General features: G+C 37.5%; 2 protein-coding genes across 21 annotated transcripts in view; both read right to left on the bottom strand.

Annotated features, from left to right (window-relative positions):
• CRACD (capping protein inhibiting regulator of actin dynamics) overlaps positions 1-4,086 on the bottom strand; it is a 127,459-nt gene extending 123,373 nt beyond the window's left edge. For 7 of the 12 annotated variants that reach the window (XM_072928190.1, XM_072928194.1, XM_030271134.4 and 4 more), the window contains exon 1: positions 3,921-4,085. The gene's annotated coding sequence lies outside the window, so the exon portion shown is untranslated. The other 5 variants (XM_072928192.1, XM_030271128.4, XM_072928198.1 and 2 more) reach the window with 4 other exon arrangements.
• Positions 4,087-9,400: 5,314 nt separating this feature from the next.
• Positions 9,401-20,034, bottom strand: part of CEP135 (centrosomal protein 135) — a 35,470-nt gene continuing 24,836 nt past the window's right edge. For 7 of the 9 annotated variants that reach the window (XM_072928188.1, XM_072928187.1, XM_072928185.1 and 4 more), the window contains exons 22-28: positions 19,820-19,930; positions 17,908-18,093; positions 16,822-17,031; positions 15,675-15,877; positions 12,193-12,297; positions 11,697-11,843; positions 9,401-9,984 (exon numbers count right to left, since the gene is read on the bottom strand). In XM_072928188.1, the coding sequence (XP_072784289.1) occupies positions 9,963-9,984; positions 11,697-11,843; positions 12,193-12,297; positions 15,675-15,877; positions 16,822-17,031; positions 17,908-18,093; positions 19,820-19,930 (984 nt within the window). In that variant the 3' untranslated portion in view covers positions 9,401-9,962. Of the gene's footprint in view, positions 9,985-11,696; positions 11,844-12,192; positions 12,298-12,566; positions 13,422-15,674; positions 15,878-16,821; positions 17,032-17,907; positions 18,094-19,819; positions 19,931-20,034 lie in introns of those variants that run through there. The other 2 variants (XR_012055597.1, XM_072928189.1) reach the window with 2 other exon arrangements.

Genomic DNA, 20,034 nt, shown 5'->3' with positions numbered 1-20,034 from the left:
ATCACTAGACTGAGCTGCTTTATGAAGCTGCCCAAGTCTGACAGCTGACTTTCAAAACATGCTGAGTAATGAAAGAGATGGTCAAGCATGCCAGCAAAATGCACAGCAGTTTGCACTCCCAAACACTAAAGTATGAGGAAAGTTTTTACTTATTTCAACTGTTTCTCTTAAGGCAATAATAGAGAAGAAAATAAAGCTTTCACATGTGTTAGCATTAAAACAATAAGCCATTTCCAAGCAATGTTTGGATGTGAATTAAATGAACTAAAATCATCTGCATATTACAGTATTTTCATAAATGGCCTTGTTAGAGGCATGAAACTGTTACTGCCATAATTTGGTACACAGCCTACATATATAAAGAAGAAGCTGAACTATATTTAAAAATGAATTGATGTACTTTACACATTTGTAGTGGCATCTGAATCAGCTTCACTCAATGTGTGCTAAAACGGCACTGTAAGCCACTTACCCAGGATAATATGCAGCAAGATCTCTACATTTTTCTTCCCACCAAACTTAATTACGACATCACTGTGATTTGGCTCATGTGATGCACCAGTCTTGAAGAGCATTAATTAAAAAATATTTGTTACAAGTCAATTTTATTTCTTTGTAAGGCTTCACGAATATAAGTGAAAATGCTGAATGTGAAGCAAGGGTAAATGCTGTGTGCTTCTGTCAAAATATATTTTAGGTCTTAAAGAGAGAAGTTGTATGGTGCAGAGAGTCAGAAGGAGCAAAAGTTCCTTCAGGAGATGATGGGAAAAAAATAAGTGTAAGATCTGCAAAACAAGTGATTGTTCCCTAAAGGCAGAACTCATGGAGTCTCCATGGAAACAAACATAATTTTTATCCATCACTAACTAATTTAAATAGCAGATAAAAAAAAATTTGGCCCCTCCAGTAGAAGCACTAATGTAATTAAAGTTAACTCTATAACTTTAGTTTGCCTTTTATCATACTACTTAATACCAATTAATTCTATTTTACAGTGTGCTTTATGTAACTTTATTATATCTTGCTCAAATACATTGGCTTGATGTCAACATGCAGGTGTTTAGAGCATCTCAACATTTACATCCTGCTGATGGCAGCTATTATACAACTACATTGCACTAAGTATGTTGATGCAAAATAATTGACTGTACTTTTCCAACATGCCAATAGTAGGTTTATCCATTTTTGCCATGATTCTCTTATTTGGGCCTTTATGGAATAAAGACTGCATTGATTTTATGGGAAGGGAAAAAAAAAATCCCTCTCAACAATCAGAGTCAGCAATTTTCAAATATGAATAATTCAGAATATGAAAAAAAATCTTGTCTCTTGGCTTGTGAGGACTAGAAGTCAAAACATAGTCATTCAAGCTAACACTATCTATAAAAATTCTGTTTGTGTTAGATTTCATTCTAAAACAACAACCAAAAATATATTCATATTCATAAACTCATCAACACATTTCACTCAACACTTATTATGCCATGTGTTTCTTATTTAAAAAGAGCTTACCTGACACATCTATAATGGGAATATTGAAATAACTCTAAACTACATTAGTCACAGACAAATCCATTTTCAGTGACTGAGATACCTGGCAAAACACTATTCAGAGTGACTAAGAGCCTAAGCAGGAGAAACTGCAAAAGTTATTTTTATTGCCGTAATCAGAAGTGTGAAACCAAAACCAACTGCTTTTCTAGTATCTGCAGTTAAAGTGAAATATTATTGCCAAACAATATTTTTAATAGCTAATAAATTTTGTTAAGGTTTTAAGGAACTCTATGTTAAAAAAAAAAAAAAAAAAGATTTTACCACATACCTTTCCATTTCACAAATGCTACTACCTGTGTAACCTCTCAAAACAACAGACCAAAATAAGACCTATAAGGGACAAACTGTGAAGGGGGCGGGAGGGATGTGGGGAAGAAAGAAAAAAGTCAATGTCTTAGCACAGGACCCAGCAAGCCATTCATACTTCAGACCAACTGTGTTTACTACCAGTGCACTTTTAAAAATTCTGTTATACAGTATATAAATAATAAATAATATTTGCTTGTAAGTGTGAAGCAATTCTCTCTAAAATGCAGGATTGCCCAAGTGGATATTAGAAAATGGTCCTTAATTTTAGAACAGGGTGCACTAAGACAAATTTTCCTAGTGGAGAAAAGTAGACCCAATACCAACCAGAAACAACCTCTTTGCTATGTACCATATTTACCAATAAATATTTCCACAGAAACTCTTGCAATTATCCAGCTGGAGCACAAATAAATATACAAATAACTTTCATATACAATTTCAATACACTTCACAATGCTCAATTCAAGCTAATTGTTGCAATGAAATATTCAACCCCAAACACAACATCTAATCTGATAAACTGATAGCAGTTTAGCAAGGAAGAGTTGAATTTGTCTGTTTGATGAATTCCTGACCTGGATTCAAACCATCCAACATAAGTAATACACAGAACTGCTAGCTACTGCAGTATCAATGGCTCTGTTAAAGAAACTCATGATAACATTTATGCCTATTGATTAATGTTTTGATATAGTCACAAGACTTAATTGTCTATGCAAGGTGCAATTTATTTCAGTGATGGGAATTTATTGAACATGCATTACTAAATACCAAATAAAAGTCAGCTCTGGCTCTAATTTATCATCTTTAATTTGTTAAAACATGTTACTGCTATCAGCTATCTTAAATAATCCAGAGTCTAAGGGCTCTTTTCATACAATACCATTTAAGGTATGTACAGAAAACATATTTGGAAAGCTAACAAATTATATTATCTACATATCTATTATTGACAGAATATCTATTATTAGGCCTGTGGTTGCAAATTACTCTTCCCTTTCTCCATGGTCCCATCCCCCCAACAGCAGATCATTTTCAGTGCCATTATTGTCAGGCATATTAAATTTTCAGGCTGCCCAGTTGTGGTTTCCAGGTCTCTATTTACTCCTTGAACTGTGTTTTAACTGGGCATTTTTACACTTAAAATAACAGAGCAAATCTGTAATAACGTTTTACATACTACAGCTACAGAGAAACAGATTTGTAACTGACTAGAGGCAATACCAGCAAAATTAATTGAAAACCTCCAAACCGTCATTCGTTAAAAATCACCCGTGACATAGAAAAGATGCGCGTTACACACACTTCTGTCGCTGAAACAGGGGTTTTCTAAGTGAGGAGATGGGTTTCACATGTGAAATGATTTTACCTCTGGCTTACCTGCTCCAGCTGTGGGAAAGGCTAAGGATGAGGGACGCGGAGCGGAGCGGAGCCCGCTCGTTTCGGCAGCGCGGCGGCACTTGTGTGACAAATGGCTCACGGGAGCTTGAACAAAGCGATGCTGCTCTAGGGAAGCATCGCAGGGAACAAAGTCATCCCTTTGACAGCTCCTGCTTTTTTTTCAGCGAAGCTGAAACAATACAGGACTCCCCGGGAAAACGCTAACAAAGGGCGAGCGGAATGAATCGGAGAGAACCAGCCCAGCCATTGAATTCCGCGGCAGCAGTGAAGTGACACCTTCTGAAAAATCACCCGCACGCCTCCTTACACCTTCCACCGAACAAAGGCAGCCCAACAGCGGCAGGGAACTACTTACGGGGGGGTTTTCTGGCCGTCCTCCCGGCGCAGCCTCCTGCCCCTGGGCTGCTGGCCGCTGGCGTTGCCGAGCCCGAGGGCACATGTAGCGCGGACGGGGCAGCACAAAGCGGCGGGGGCACCCCCGCACGGCCCCGCACGACAGCGGGCGGCTCCGCACGGCGAACGCTCCCGGAGCGGCGAGGCCGGGATGCGGAGCCCCGCGGGAGGTTGCGGAGCTCGGTCTACGGCGAGGCTCCCTCCCTCTACCGGCACCGCAGCGGCCCTTGCCCGGGGAGAAGGGGTGGGGCGCAGGGTCCTACCTGGGCTCCCTGTCCGCGCTGCCAGAAGGAAGCGGCGGCGGCTGCTGCGGGCGCGGTGCCGCCCAGCCCGTCGGATGCCGCCCCCGTGGCGGCCGCCCCATGGCAGCGCGGCCGCCGCCGCTCACGGGCGCCCCGCAGCGCCGCGCCCCGACCGCGCCCGCATCCCGCCCGCATCTCCGCCCGCATCCCTGCCCGCATCATCCCTGCCCGCATCATCCCTGCCCGCATCATCCCTGCCTGCATCCCCCCCCGCATCATCCCTGCCTGCATCCCCCCCCGCATCATCCCTGCCCGCATCATCCCCTGCCCGCATCATCCCTGCCCGCATCATCCCTGTCCGCATCATCCCTGCCCGCACCCCCTCGGCCCCTGCTGTTGGCAAGGAAGGGGTGAAGCTGGGTTTATCCACATTCACCGGGACCCAGCACTGGCCGAGGAGCAGAGGTCCGCAGCTCCAGACGCACCGTGCTCTGACCGCCGTTTGTGCCCTTCTCGCGGCAAGACCGAAGTCTGAACCCAGCGCCTAGCCTGTGCTGTAGCTAGGCAAATACTTATCCCCTTAATTTACTGAAAAATAGGAAAAACTGCAAGAAACAAAACCAAAACGAACTGTCCCCCAACACAGAAGCACAGAAATCAGCCTCCCTTCTTTCTCATAGCCTTAAATCCGGTATCAGCTCTTCTGGGGCCCCAGACTTCCAATTCAGCTCTCTAATGCAAGAGCTGAATTGGACACCTGTTTCTTGAGTTTCCCGTGGTAAAAGCACATGCTGCACTTAGTGCCATCCAGACTCTTACACTTTTGGAACCAACATTGATCCCACGATTCATGATCCTCTGTCACTGACACAGATGTGTTTTTTCAACCAGCTCTCCAGATTCAGATGGCCCCTGGAGAAAAAGGCCTTGCAGCTTTAGATTTTGTCTGCTCCTTAATTTTTTGGTCCAGTCAGAAGTGGTCCTTCTGATATTTTTAAAAGGAAAAGGTAAGGTAAGACCCAAAGACCCATGCTGGTTTGGACCAAAGAGCTATCTTCTTTTTCTTTTTTTTTTTTTTTTTTTTTTTTTTGTCTCTGACTGTGCCTGATACCAGAGGTTTTAAAGCAAGAATATAAGCTTTGATGGGCATTAACTAATATTCTCCCACTCCTTAGTGAGCTGTTGCTCAGTGAATTCCTGCGTGCAAGTGATATTTGTGAGAAAAACTAGTCTATAACTCTGAAATAAACACTAATTGCTAGAAATCACTTTTTCACCTGCAGTCTTCTAGAGATGACTAGTCATACAAGCCCTGGGAGCCCTGTTCAGTCCCATCACAACTAAGTTGTTGGCAAAGGTCGAACTTTTTCCTGGAGCGGGAAATAAGTAAAAGTGTTGTTTGTATGTTTTGGATTTTTTTCTTAAGAACCAACAATTTATGGAAAGTGATGCAGTCAGATCTCAGCAGCAAAATGATGACTGGGTTTCAGGCATGCATAGCTTTATTAGCAAGTCTTGTACTTTACGTTTAGTATATCTTATTATAGAAATATTAAAATCTCGAATTTCTGTGGAGAAACCCAAACCTTTCCAGGATGTGCCATGATCATTAGAAAAACCCAGGTCCACTAGGTGGCACAAAGAGGCCATGTAAAAGCCAGCAGCAAGCTGGGAGTGCCTTTCTTTCCATTCGAAATCTTTATGTATTTATGCAAAGATGAACATTGCAGACACAGCTATAGTCCAGCAATCCACACATGTCTTTTCATAAAGACAAGTTTAGATGTCAATGGGCTCCTTTGGACTAGAAGCTCAGTGAAAATCTCCCCAAAGAACAGTATCTGCTCCTGCAGACCTTGACTGACTCACAGCTGAGTAACCATGCTGAAACTCATTTCTGTGTTTGTATTCATGAAAATACAGCAATCTCTGCTCAGGAGGATTTAGACTGAGAAGAAGCTACCAATAATTCCATTTCCCCCGCTTTCATCCATTTGCCATCATGCTGTTCTACTTAGTTTAATTCCTGCACCATCACCTTGAAATGGTAAAGGACACACTAACAACACTGCTGGGGCAGCTCTGCTCGGATGATGTTGAGCTTGCAGCACACACAGGTGGGAGAGGCAACCACCATGATAAATTCCAAAATTCACTCAAGCTCTAACATAGACACAACTAATGCTGAGACAAAACAATGGCAATTATTTTTATACTTGTAATTTTCAAAATGTCAAAGATCATAATATAGATAATACGTAGATAATAAGGGCCAATTTCACTAGAGGTGGGTAAGCACTTACCTGATCACATTGTGGGGATTTGTAGGAGTTTCCCACAGCCTTCAAAGGGTTGTTGCCCCTTTGAAGACTGCCTTGTCCAACCAACCTTTGCTCAAAACAGGGTCACCTACAGCTGTCTGGGACTGTTTCCCAGTGGGTTTTGAATACCTCTGTGGAGGAGACTCTACAACTTCTCTGGGTAGCCTGTTGCACTGTTTGATCACCCTCATGGGAAAAAAAATCATATGTTTCAGCTGAATTCCCTGTATTTCAATATGTGCTCATTATCTTGTACCTCCCGTAGATACAACCAAGAGGAGATGTTTTACTTCCACCCACTTTTACTCCCACTCCCACCCACTGTTACACACAGGCCTCGCTCGAGCCTTTTCTTCTCAAGGCTCAACACCCCCAGCTTGCTCAGACTGTCCTCATGTGAGAGATGCTCCAATTCCTTAATCATCTTTGGGCTCTTTTTGCACTTCCCAAGAACATCCATGTCCCTGTTGTCTTGGGGGCCCTATGGAAGGCTCTGTGTGCTGGGAGTTTGGTTACCTTGGGCAAGCCATGTCTGCAGCCCAAACAGGCAGGGGATCTGCTGGAGCCCCCCGTGCCAGCTCAGCTGCTGTGCTGGGGCGGAGATAACCCTGAGGAGATGGATGGGCAGGTTTTTGCCTCTGTGGCCAAAGCCCTGTGCTAGCTCAGCAGCCCCTGACACCATTCAGCTATTGCTGATCAGTGCTTGCACAGCATCAAGGCTTTCTCTCCCCCCACACCATTTATAGTGCAGCATGAATGGTAAGGCTTTAGGTCCAGGAATTAATATTGCTGCAGCTACTATGATCTTTGTGTGGCCTATGAAGGGTCAGAGGATGAAATGAAATTGGAATATCCTTTTATAAAAAGTTGCAAGACTAGGGTACCAAAACCACACACCCCTGGTTTCTTACACTGCTAGCAAAGACAAAGAAGTATAAAGTTCTCTCCCAAGGAATGATCTAAACCCCCACAAAATCTGTAGGTTTCATTAAGGAATAACAGCATTTGCCTAGGTCAGGTTGCCATATATAGATCAATTTCTATATAAAATATTTTAAATTGGAATACTGAATCTCTCAACCATTTTATTTTTTTATTAGCATCACACAAGAATGTCAGCATTTCCCAGATTTAGGGTAATAAAAAAAGAATAAATTGGACTTTCCAACTGAACCCTAGAATTACTAATCTTTAGATTAATTACCTAAATTTTAGGGACATAATGTAAGACACAAAACCCCCAAAACCAGCTAATTCTAAAAATTTCTCAAAAGCACATTATGATGTTTAATTGAGAAATTCAGGTTTTAATAACTTGAAAACACCTGCCCTTTTATTATCTCTAGATTTCCCTGCTTCTGATGCTAGACTCAGAAAAAGATTTGTTTTGTAAAAAACCAGCCCTAACAATTACTGTTCTCCTTTATTATTTCTCTGAAGCTATTTCCCCCCTTCCCAGCTGCAGACAATAGGACAGACAATTTGAGTATATGAAGTTTTAGCACAATTTCACGTCTGCCACTCTCCCCCTGCAACTGACCCCAGCTGAGGACTACACACAACAGCCAAGGGTGTCTGGTGAGGAGAGCCAAGCATGAAAGGTGAGAACAGCACGGGAGCCTCTGGGAGCAGAGTCCCGGGGAGCCACATAAACATCTTGCCCACATAAGGCTCGTTTCATATATGGCATATGCAGTAGTCCACAGATTTAAATCTTCAACAAATTTGTGCTGGTTTTCTACTTCACTAATTGAAATACTTGATTCAAAAGCAAAGTTGTTTAAGAATTACTTTAGTTTTACTCTAGTTGCTTATCAAAATATATATAAAATAATAGTAACGAGAAGGCAAATTGACAGCTATGCTACAATCTGAATATTAGTACTGTTTTAATACTAGAAATCTGCACAGGCTTTGGTCATCAAAATGATACCAATTTTATTATAACAGCTGTGTTCAATGAGGTCCTAATTCTTTGTAATTGATATATCCATGTAGAAATTACTATTAATTGAAGTGTTATGGTTTTAATTGTAATGCCAAAATATGCATTTTTCATTAAGATTAAATACACTATATTCAATACAGTGGAACAACAACTTTCAAAAAACTAATTCCAATTTTAAAGGGTTTATTTACGAAATAGGATATTAAAAAGTCACCACTGCTGACGTCAAGTCCAGGACATGAGTTTTCTTCTTCTTACTAAATCATCCTGAATAATTAACACCAATTAACATCAGTGGAAACTACTGACTTAATTACAAACAGTATGAATAGGTAAGTAACAGAGACAATCCTCCTCATTCCTATAACTGGCAAATGAAAGATCTAGAAAGTAAAATGTACCCACTATGAATACACAGTTCCCTATGTGGCTGAGAAACCTCAAGTGATATAAGTATTTTCAGGTACTTCTGAATTGATGTTCTAAGCTGGTTTTAATCAGTAAAATTTAATATATAATACACGATACAATATTTTCAGTTAACACAATAGCCTTCATAATTTTAAAGTGGAACAATCTTGTTGACAATCTTGTTGCAAACTAGATAAAATCTAAGCAAAAAATTATTTTTTCTCCATGTTATTTAATGTGTTGTTTGCACCTTAGAGATGCTTGTAACATTAGCTTATAATCACAGGTTTTTACTGGATGTTAGGCAAGCAGAACAGGACCTTTTGGCCAGTGCAGGGATGCGCAGCAATGCATCCTCCCATTTCTAGTGCTCTGTATAATTCTTATGAATGCACATCATGTCACCCTGCTGGCATGTAATTATTCAGAAAACTGTATGTTCCTAATTGCATCTTACTTCAAAGCCTAAGTTTGAGATGCTCCTCTGCTAAACACACCAGATAGTTTCAAGATTGGTTCTCACTTCATTTACCTAATACGTATGTCACAACATAAAGTCCTGTGTCACCTCTCCAACAGCTTAAGCTTAACTGTGTGAATGATTCCACGTGTTGCTCTGAACTTTTAAAACCAAAACTTGGAAAACATCTCCAGCTATGATTCGAAAGTTTGAAAATAAAATACTTCAAGAAGTTTTTAATATTTAAAGTATTCCAATACATCTTTAAAAAATTTTGTCTTCGGTTTTCATTAAATATGGGGATATTTAAAATGCAATTTCACACAAAGGTTAAACAAAGGGAGATTGATAGAAACAGTAATAAAGAATAACTGATATATATTTTTTATTAAGAAAAGGTACAGTAAACAAAATGCATTCACAAAATAGATAATCAGTTCTTTTAAATACTATAAAGAATAACCTGAAAACACTTGTTAGATGCACAAACATAGGAAATCATCATGAGTAGAAAACATACACTGGCTCAGCATTTTTAAACACGTTTGGGGATGTTATTCTATGTTAGCTCACACTAAGATGAATAAACTTCTCCAATCATATGTGATAAGCAAACAAATAAAATAGAAAAATGAAAATAAGAAATTGTCTAATCAATACTCATTTCCTTCTTTTAATTATTATGTTTCCAAAATAGTAACAAAACTTAGCCAGGCTTGATATAAAACCTGTCAAACAGCCAACAAAAAATCACACTCCTGCCGGTTGGGAAAGCAGAATTTTGCAAAGTTGATTACTAGACCTGTTCTCAGAGGTTTCAAAGGTAATCAGTGATCTGAAGAAAACAAAGACAAAATACAAGTATATAATTTATAAAAAAAAGTCATTGTAACAAGGTAATGCTTCAGTTACTCAAGTACTGGTTATTCCTTGAAGGTCACATTTCTGTGGAGAAAGAAAAGATGTTAAAGGTATCTATTATATTTTACTAATTAATACCAGAATAAAAAGTAGCAATTAACTTTAGCCTCCTCAGATTCTCTTCTGTTATTCCCAAATATCAACTATTAGCATATTACTTAAAACTCTACACCACTGGCACATTGCTAAAACGATTTACAAAAGTAAAAGTGAGATGAGGAAGAAGAGAAAATTTCTTGAGAAGATGAAATCAGGTCAGAGAGAGACTGCTGTAACACTACAGAACAGTAATTACAGAGTACACTCTACTCTGGTAAGCTCCCAAGAAGGAATAAACAAGAAGGATGAAAGATGGTAACAGCACTGCTGAGATCACTCTACTGTAATTGATACATTTAAAAGGCAAGATGTGCATAATGACTGCATGTGAATTCAGTTGTTAAAAACCATGTTCTTTAAAAATACACACTTCATGAAAATGGGGTATTTTCTGGTAAGCTACGGTACAGAGCTGTTAAAACTAGGCATACAAATATTACATAAAAATAGTGCACTACACGGTATCCTCCAAGCATAGCAACTGGAATTTTTATTGCTCTCAAGACTCAGTGTAAAGCAAGGAAGACTAGATACTCTACTGATGATACTTGTTCTCAGAAATATATCACCTGTCATCATTTCAGTCAAAATGTTGTTTTACAGCATAACAGGGTATGCCTAGGGGCTCACCAGTAAAGCAAAAGGCATATCTGCTGTTTCATCCCCACTGTCAGTATCTCATTTGCTACAGTTTCCACTTTTTGCTTTGCCCAAAAATTCGCAGAAGAGAAAAATTGCTGACAATATGGGTTCATGCCAGGCTGAGCTCAGTTCTCAAGAAACCTGTGTTTTTGTTAACAAAAGTAAGCTTAGACAAGCCATATGTATTTACCAGCAAAAATAAACTTTAAAATCTTTTAGTTAGATTCATCAGCTGTCACAGCACACATATTTCCTACAACAATCACTCTTTATCTCTCCCTGTCCTTCCCCTTTTCACTACTACTCAATAAAGGACAGGTGGGATATACACTCAATAATCAGGCCTGTAAAACTTAACTGGAATCATCTAAACCAACAATGATCTCTAAAAGAACAAACATGACAGTGAAAATGAACAGGTAAGAGGCCGATTTTGATTTCTTTTTTATAGACTATAGAGATCACGATCTTAGACATTCAAAGATTCAAGAGCTAAAAATGAAAAAATATATTAATTATTTTTATGCACTTGTTTTGGAGATGGTTTATCTAGTGCAGGGTTCAAATGCATTTGATTTAGACTCTTCTGTGGAGTGTCTTTCCTTCATTGCTGTAGTTGGGAGAATTTCATGGCATTCCTCTTAATATGAACCATTCATTGTTTGGAGATAACTATTAACAATAATAAACTAGTAAGGTATATTTGGATATAATAAATGGTAGTAATATGCAGGCAACATATATTTGAAAGTTGTCAGGTGGTGCAAGACCATTAAGAAAAAGAGGAATGAGAATCCATTCTATTATATGGTCTTTGGAGAGCACTTTGCATTTATTGGTTGCAATCAATATTTTATAGTAGAAGACATAGCAAAAGCAGAACTTAGAAACATCTGAAGTGTGTTACAATTTCATATAATCACAAAGGTATTATTTAAAAACAGTTTAAACCTAACTCTCAAATAGAAAAGACTTGCTAAATTCAAGTCACTTACTTTTCAGCTGCTGCTTGCTCAGTTGTTCCTGCAGCGCTGCGCTCTGGAGAACGCGAGGGCGACCTCAGCGTGGAGCTGAGCGGAGGCGAAGCCCGGAGCGAGGAGGTGGAGAGGCCGTGCCGACGCATCTCCTGGATCGCTCGCTCCCTGCCAACACACAGCAACCTCAGCTACACAACACTCTGGTACTCTACCATGGTAAAGGAACAAGACAGAACCCTGAAACAAGTCTCACTTTTTTGTAAAGCCCCTCAATTCTATTTCTGTTTTCATGAGAAGGGATTTTTTTACTTTTAGAGGCAGTGGTAAATTCACAAAACTTATGAAGAAATTCAGAAACTCTTTAACATATTTTCTTTAAGCAATTTTCAAGATGAAAATGACAAGAGGAACAAGAGTGTTCCATAAGTTTCTCACTATTCAAAAAAGCAACTGTTTTAAAAGTGAAAAAGAAATAAGGAGGGAGAGTCAACTCACTGAAAAACCAGCATCTTACCGTTCAAATCGCTCAGTGGTCAGTTTCCTTTTTAAAACATCTGTGTCAGTCTGCATCTGTGCAAGTTTACTTCGAAGCATGGAAACCTCTCTATTATTGCTGCTTCTAAAAAAATCATGAGAAGCAACAAAGTTTTCTTTGAACAATGTCAACTAGGAGCTTAGAGAAGTTAGAGAAAGATAAAACAAAACCAGATACTGAACATATTGTTTCACAGACAAAATCAAAGACTTATTAGAAGCAGCAAGAACCAAATGAATGCAACAGAATGTTTCTGGAAGAACCTAAGGTGAGAATGAAGCAAGAAGGTGGCACGCCCTTCAGTGCATCCTGACTATATCATGTTCTTTTTCAGACAAAGGTAGACACAAACATGTTTGATAAAAACAGACAAAACAATTAAATAATTAGTTTATTTGTTTTAGTGTTCTCTGTTGCAATTTGAGATAGTCTTTGTATAAAAAAAAGAAGAAAAAGGCAGTAAATATCCACAAAAAATTACAAACTTAACAGATAATGGCTTCAGTAAAATTTTTATCAAGTAGGCTGGAACTATCTGGCTAGCCACGAACACAGCTGAACCAAACTGAAGTAAAAATTGTATTAAAGCAAAAACAAGATGAGCAAAACCCAGAGTCTGAAAGCTTGTTAACTACACCCGTGGTATTTGGGCCTAACCGTTTCAAGTGCAAGAATCAAAATTAAAAGGAGCCTTGAAAATCTTCAGAAACATTATTAATATACTTCTCAGTAAATCATCAGCTTGGCTTATTCAATGCTTGGTTGGAAAACACCATCAATTACATTATAAAGAAAGAAAAAGAAATTGCTGCAAGTAAAATAAGTTGTCTAAGCAAGAATCTAGACAGCTATGTTATTCCATATGGTCTTCAAAGCCACTGTGAGGTGGAGTGTTCAAAAGTCTCTTCTGGAGAAGCAAAGTTTCACTAGTTTATTGCTAAAGCACTGGACTGGAGTTCTGAAAAATGAGTTCCACTCCTAGCTCAGTCACAGACTTCCTGTCTGGCACCTGCTGGTCTTTAACTCCAGGAAGATGAAAACTCCTCAAGATATTTGTTACAAATAAAACCGCAGAATATTTCTTTCCCATGTTCCCTATTCATCAGTAAAATTCCTAGAATGGTATCTTGATCCAGTATGTTGAGAACAGATGCAGAAGACAAGACATCTTGATGATATTTTATATGTCCTTCAAAGACAGGCATATGCTTTCAGGATGGAGGTAAGAATTCAGGGCCCAATATCATTATTGTAAAATAAAGAAAGAAAGCAAACAGTTTGTGAGTTCTGAGGTTATTCTGTGTCAATGACATTTAAACAAAATTAAGAGCATTAAGTAAATCACTCCAAAATTTAGAAATATTTTGAAACCCTTTACGCAAAGTAATCATCATATAAATTTACATGATGATACACAATTTTCAGAGGACATCTCTCGCTTTCACAGTAGATACATATAGCTCTCCAGACGTAGTCTAGGTATTCCATATTCTCTGTGTATTTAATTCTTTAACCACTCTAGAGCATCCAGAACCTCATTTACTGTACTATCACCCATGCAGTACTCAAAGTAACAACTACTTATTCTTTACACAACTCATAATTTCAGCACTGGAGAACTCCACAAGTTAAACTTAATTCTAAGAAACCTTCTAAAGTCAGAGGCTTTAGCAGTGCCATTTTCTAAATAAAGTAGAGGGACAGGTAATATACAGCTAAAACTTTAAATAATGCTCTAAAATATTGGCACATGATTTTTGTCAGTTAAGAGCTGAAATTCTGCCAAGTCAAATTAATTTCTGTATTTTGCAAGACGCAAATAATTGTCACATACTTCAGTCACAGCTGTGAGCATCTACAGTTCCTGCTCTTTAGAATGCAACTACCACAAAGCAAATAGTAGAAAATAAGATATACAGAGCTAGTTTTCACACCTGAGCACCTGGCTAGTAATATACACAACCTTTGAGATAAAGAGTGGAAAGCAATTCAACAGAATGGCCACTCTTCTTCCAAGAGAACATTTTCCTTCTTCCTGCAAATATCTCACCCTATTAACACTGCAAGTATTAACATTTACAAAAAACAAATGAACCCTACTATGTGTGCAAAAGGAAAATAGTGAAAAAAATTACTATGTATGTAGTTGAACAGTTTTATAATGTTTGTACACAAAGTAACTGGATTCAATTTAATTTTAAAAAATCATTTTAATTGAAAAACTCCTTTCCTTTTGGTTTCTTTGTGTTTGTTTGTTGGGATTTCATTGGTTTGTGTTTCTTCTGACTTTCACATTGTACTTTGTAATCAGGACATTCTATAAGCTTATGTTTGTTGTATGCAATTAACATTTTTTTCCCCAAGTAAACAAAAATCAAGAATACTAAAACATGAAGCAATTAGTTGCACAGGGGCAATAACAATGTCATCATCTCCAGATTCACTGAGAACATTGCTACTTGAGGTGGACCATCATAAGCCACAAATTGTAGCCTCTACATAAATCAACCACAAGCATATTTCTTGTACATCTGTGTCACTAAATTCCAGACAGTTTAAGTTGGCTATATCCTATATCTCATAAGGACTATTACCTGTTCCATTAACTTCCACAGGTTTCCTTTCTCTCCCTACGTTAGTGTTTACTAAACGGGTGGACTTCCAACATCTGAAATTCTGCTTTGACTTTACTCTTCACCACCATCTGCACTCAGCTGCCACTCCTCCTTCTTGCTATTTAATGCAGAGCTACCTGGATACATCAGTAGGAACATCAATTCTTACTGATGTATCCTTAGGAGAATTTCACACGCACAAAGCAACTCCCTTCTTAACTTCATTGTTACAAATAGATCACACTTTTTTATATACAAGTGTTGCTAAAAGCTATTGCTTCTTTAGGAAGATCCACAGAAGAAGTTGTTGGCCACATTTAATGGAGACGTCAGGTTTACTTTTGTTTGTATTTCAAAGGAATAATAACTGACACAGGACTTTTTCCTCAACAGCTAGTATCAACAGCAGCAAAAGTACTTTTGCTTTTTTTAAAGCACTATGGCTTCACTATTTATTATGTAAGTGATACTTTAATCAAAGCAAGGACAACAGGCATCTTCAGTAGATAAGCAATTCACATTTACCATTAATTTAATATACTTGGTTTGGGGTTTTTTTGTGAGCAGTAAACATATCTTGAAATTTTGTGTAGAGGATGTTTCCTTTGGAACTCCTGTTTAAGTTTACTGCTTGCACTAAACTGATGTCCATCAAAGTACTGATTAATTGAAAGCAATATGAAAGACCTGTAAAGAAACTTTAAATAAATGATGCCATGGCAAAAAGACATTCCTGCAAAAATCTGCTCAGCCATACTAAACACCCAGATTTTGTGAATAAGTATTATCACATTGAAATAGTTCTTTTGCAAACCACATAACACACACACATTTGTTAAAACTTACAGTTTGCTCTCAGCCAGTGTTAGCTTGTCTTTCAGTAACTGAATTTCGGTATCTTTGTCTTGGGACATTAATTGATTCTGAAATTCTTTGTCTCTACTAGTAGCCAATAACGTTTCAAGATTCTGAACTGTAAGTCTCTCACTGGATAGCTGCTTTTTCAGCAACTCTCCTTCTGATTTTGTATCTTCTAATTCTCCTAGAACCTATGGCACAAATTTTATATGTTATTAATACACTAATTTACAAACACAGAGAATTTTATTTTGTGAAGAGTTGTTACAAAAACTGAAATGATCAGAACTTTCATAAAAAAAGAATAGGAAACTGAGCTCACAAAATAATGTAAAGCCTACAATTATTTTAAACTATGTTTAATTTAAAACCATTCAAGCTGTACATCTATCAGTGTTTTACTAGAATCTGCATTATTGAGTGCTGGAAATGTTTAGGTAAGTACCTGGAACATGAATTGGCTTTTAACAGCAGAACTTTGCACAAGTATAAAAACAGTATTTACTATACTTCATTCTATTTGACTAGGTCAGCCCACAATTAGCCTCTTGGTTTTTGCTGAAAATGTAGGAATACTTGTTTTCCTCTTCAGTTCTGTGAATATAAACAAATTTTAATTTTCTCAAGGTCTTGAATATTACAGTCCCAGAACTGACCAGTCACTAAATGAAGACAAAATCAGCTGTAAAGAAAAAGGTTCAGAAAATATGAATATTTAGAACTTTTTAAAATTTCAAAATATTCAATGAATTCCAGCTGTATCTAAATTTCTCAATTGAAAATAAGCCGCTAGGGTAGGGTCTCTTTACTATTTAAATAAGAAGTGCACTATTGGTTTTTTATAAAGTTTGAGTAAATTAAAAAAACAAAAAGAACTATATATATGATCTGTTTGCAGTACAGCTAAAACTACACCTGCAACATTTTGCAGTGATAATGAATCAAAGAACCTTTTTGTACAAAATCCACAGCTACAGACCTGTATATTGTAAAATTTATAATTTACATAAAACCACAAAACTAATGATGTAAATTAACTTACCTTGCTCTAAGAAGTAATAATTTTCTCCAAAACCTATTAAAAGCAAAGGAAGTTGTTTTGTTACGGAAAATTAAATTTGCCTTTGATGCTTACCCTTTCATAATCCATGCTTTTGGATGTCAGCTGTCGAGCTAAAAGTTCTTTGCTAGCCTCAAGTTTCACACAGAGTTCTCTCACAGAAGTGAGGTCTGCCAACACAGAAGCTTTATCCTGATTTTCACGTTTAAGATCTTCTTCCAATCTGGACATATTTTTGGTTATGGAGGAGATCTGAGATTCATATACTTGATGTGCAACAATATGCTAAACAAAACCAAATGTGGATACATTTTCAGTGTTAAATTCCAGAGTTTCGTGTTGAATTACCTGGGTGTTTTAACACTTCATTTTCCCTTCAAAATTAATTTTCCCTATAAAATTCACTTAATATTTCTTCCCCCTCCCTAAAATGTAGCTAAGGGCAACTAATAAAACATCTCTGCAATTTTTAATCACCAACTTGAGTAATTAGACAAGTACTATAGAAGGGTGGGGCAAGATTTAAAAAAGCTTAAACCTCAAACATACAACCTATTTTTAAACTCAGCTTACAATATAGTCTCTAACTATTTGTGGCTAATTAAAAGTATGGGACAAAATGTAGTTAGTCCACCACAATTATGCTCTAGAACTTCTCTTATTGCTTCTAAAATATAAACCTTATGTTCTACAACATTGGTCTAGGATTCAGTATTATGGCATCCTGATTCTGAATTTGGATCTCCATCAGATTTTTACCTTGAGTCCAGCCACCAATGCTTCAAATACTTCATTCAAAGCTTCAAAGAACTTTGAACTTTAAGAACTAAGCTCGCAAAATAGTAATAAAACTATATGCAAATGTTCTGAAGCAACCAAAAAGTTACTTACAATGTCATAGTAACAGTGATAACCCAACAGAAGAGATCTAAAACTATGAAAATATATGCCACGATTCTAATTTTGGGCAAGCAGGGGTGAAGCAAAGCACATCTAAACAAAATCAGTTACTGTTTCAAAAACTCCAGTGTTTGTATTTGGAACATTCACATACAAAAATTATTTTCCATTAAGGTGTTAAAAATCATACATTGACTTCATTAAAAAGCACTTGGATGTATCCCACTTTCCTAGATGGAATTTCATTGAACAAGTTATTACCCCTTGAATCTCTTTTTCCAGAAGTTCTACTCTCTCTCGAAGATGTTTCCGATCTGTATCTACTGAAAGGAGTTCCAGTCGTATGGAGCTGCTTTCTCCTTCAGCTTGATGAGCCTTTATTTCCCAGCCTTCAGCTTGTGTATGCAGCATCTGGAACTTCTCTAACAATTCTTGGTTTTCTTTTTCCTAATGAAACAGTAAATCACTTTGCAATGATCAATATACCCTCAAGTTGTTTGATCTCGTTTCAAGCCTGTTCCTTACAATATCTCTTCTTTTTTTCCCCCTAGAAAGCAGAACTTCCTTCATTTTCTTAATCCCACTATCCAGCAACTACTAAAATTCATCATTCCTTTTCCATGTCCAAACAGCAAATAAATGTAGTGATGGCATTCAGTTTTATTAAAATGGAAGTACTTACACTTAGAAGTTGTTAATGAGTTTTAGGGCTCCCAGGAGAGGGGTTATTCTGCATCTCTCTGCATTGTCAAGGGTCACGTTACTGAGATACAATGCGTGCTGCCCTTTCCAAGAAATTCCGTTTTCAGCTCTTTTAGTTACCACACCCTTATAAATATTTGTATTACAGCAGTGCCTCTAACAATGGTAATCTACTAGAGTATATATGGCTAAGGAGTCTCTCACAGAGGTACAAAAATGCAAGTTTTGGTGCTCACCATTTGTGCAGTGATAAAATGAATGTTGCTTGTGAATTTTACTCTGGTCAAGTGTGTATTGTAGGGCAAGGATAAATTTTTCTTGTTTACCTCCATTCCCTGCTCACATAATGTGCAGTGGGATATGTACGTTGGTAGTATGAATCAGAATTATCTAATGAGAAACGCAACTGTTTCTGAAATTCTTTCTGTGTATATGATCAGAAGTTTCATAAGTTTCCTGCAGAACTTGAGAAGTGGAGACAGGATCAGGTGGAGTATTGGGAAGTAGAAATTTGTGATTTAGCAAGTGAACACTGTGCAGAAAAGTAAATCCTTGTCTTCACAAGCATTATCCAGATATAATACTAGAAAAATCCCTGAAATCAAGCATTCACGACTGGTTTCTGGCTGTGTATTCTATAGCTTCCTGGTACCCAACTTGAATAACTGGATTATCATTTGCCAAATATGTAGTCATGTCTGTAGCTGAAGTACTTTGAAGACATAATATATTGTAAAATTCTCAAAAAATAAACTTCAAATATTTTAGATTGATAGTTCTAACCTAACCTACTACCGACCTTAACTTTTTCTCCATGCTTCAGTTTCTACTTGTAAAAAGTGGTTAAATTCACATGCATTCATCTAGACATGCAAGTCGGATCAAAACTTATTCTTCCCTTCAAAGTCACATAATAAATTTGCCAGTTCATGTTGTCTTGACCCAAATCCTATTCGTTCCAAATGATTTTAAATTTTAACTCACAGACATCATGTTTTGAATCCAAGTATCAGGATAAAGGACATTTAACCAGAGCACTATTTTAACAGTACTATTTTTACAACTTTATGCAGAACAACATATAAAATTTTTTGTTTTCCAAAAGAGTAAAAGAATTAAAATCATTGTATAGACTGCTTGCTGCCTACAATCATGAAACAGTACCTGTTATTTTATTGATTGCCTGGTCAAAACCCAAAAAGCAAAATAACATTCAAACATGACATGTTTGTCAATCTCCAGCATTATGGCAAACTGAAATACGATTGATGAAATTGTGATGTGCTAGAACTAATCAGTGCTTCAGAAGGTGTTATATGAATCCCACACTAGTAGCTTTAAACACTGCAGAGAAAATAAGGGAAAATAAAAGAAGGAAATGGGACAGGCAGGGAGAGCAGCACCTTAACCATGCAATTCTTACTTTGTTTTACTGAATGCAGTAATGACTGCCTACAGATTATATTTTTACCTTTGAAGCTATCAAGTTCTCAAATCTGGAGACTTCAGTTATATAACTATGAACCCTGGTTTTCATTTCTTCTTTTTCACGTATTGCATCTTTAAGCTCGGTACTGATAGCCTAGAGAGATTGCATAAAGACAAATTTGTTCTTTGCAGTAAATTAATCACTATATAATAATCTATCACATTAAATCAAAGTAATTGTATATGCCCTAGATTTTT

This window comes from Taeniopygia guttata, chromosome 4 (assembly GCF_048771995.1).
Source record: "Taeniopygia guttata chromosome 4, bTaeGut7.mat, whole genome shotgun sequence".
NCBI classification, from domain to species: Eukaryota; Metazoa; Chordata; class Aves; order Passeriformes; family Estrildidae; genus Taeniopygia; species Taeniopygia guttata.
Note: the sequence above shows the minus strand (reverse complement) of the source record. Positions and strands in the feature narration are given on the sequence as shown.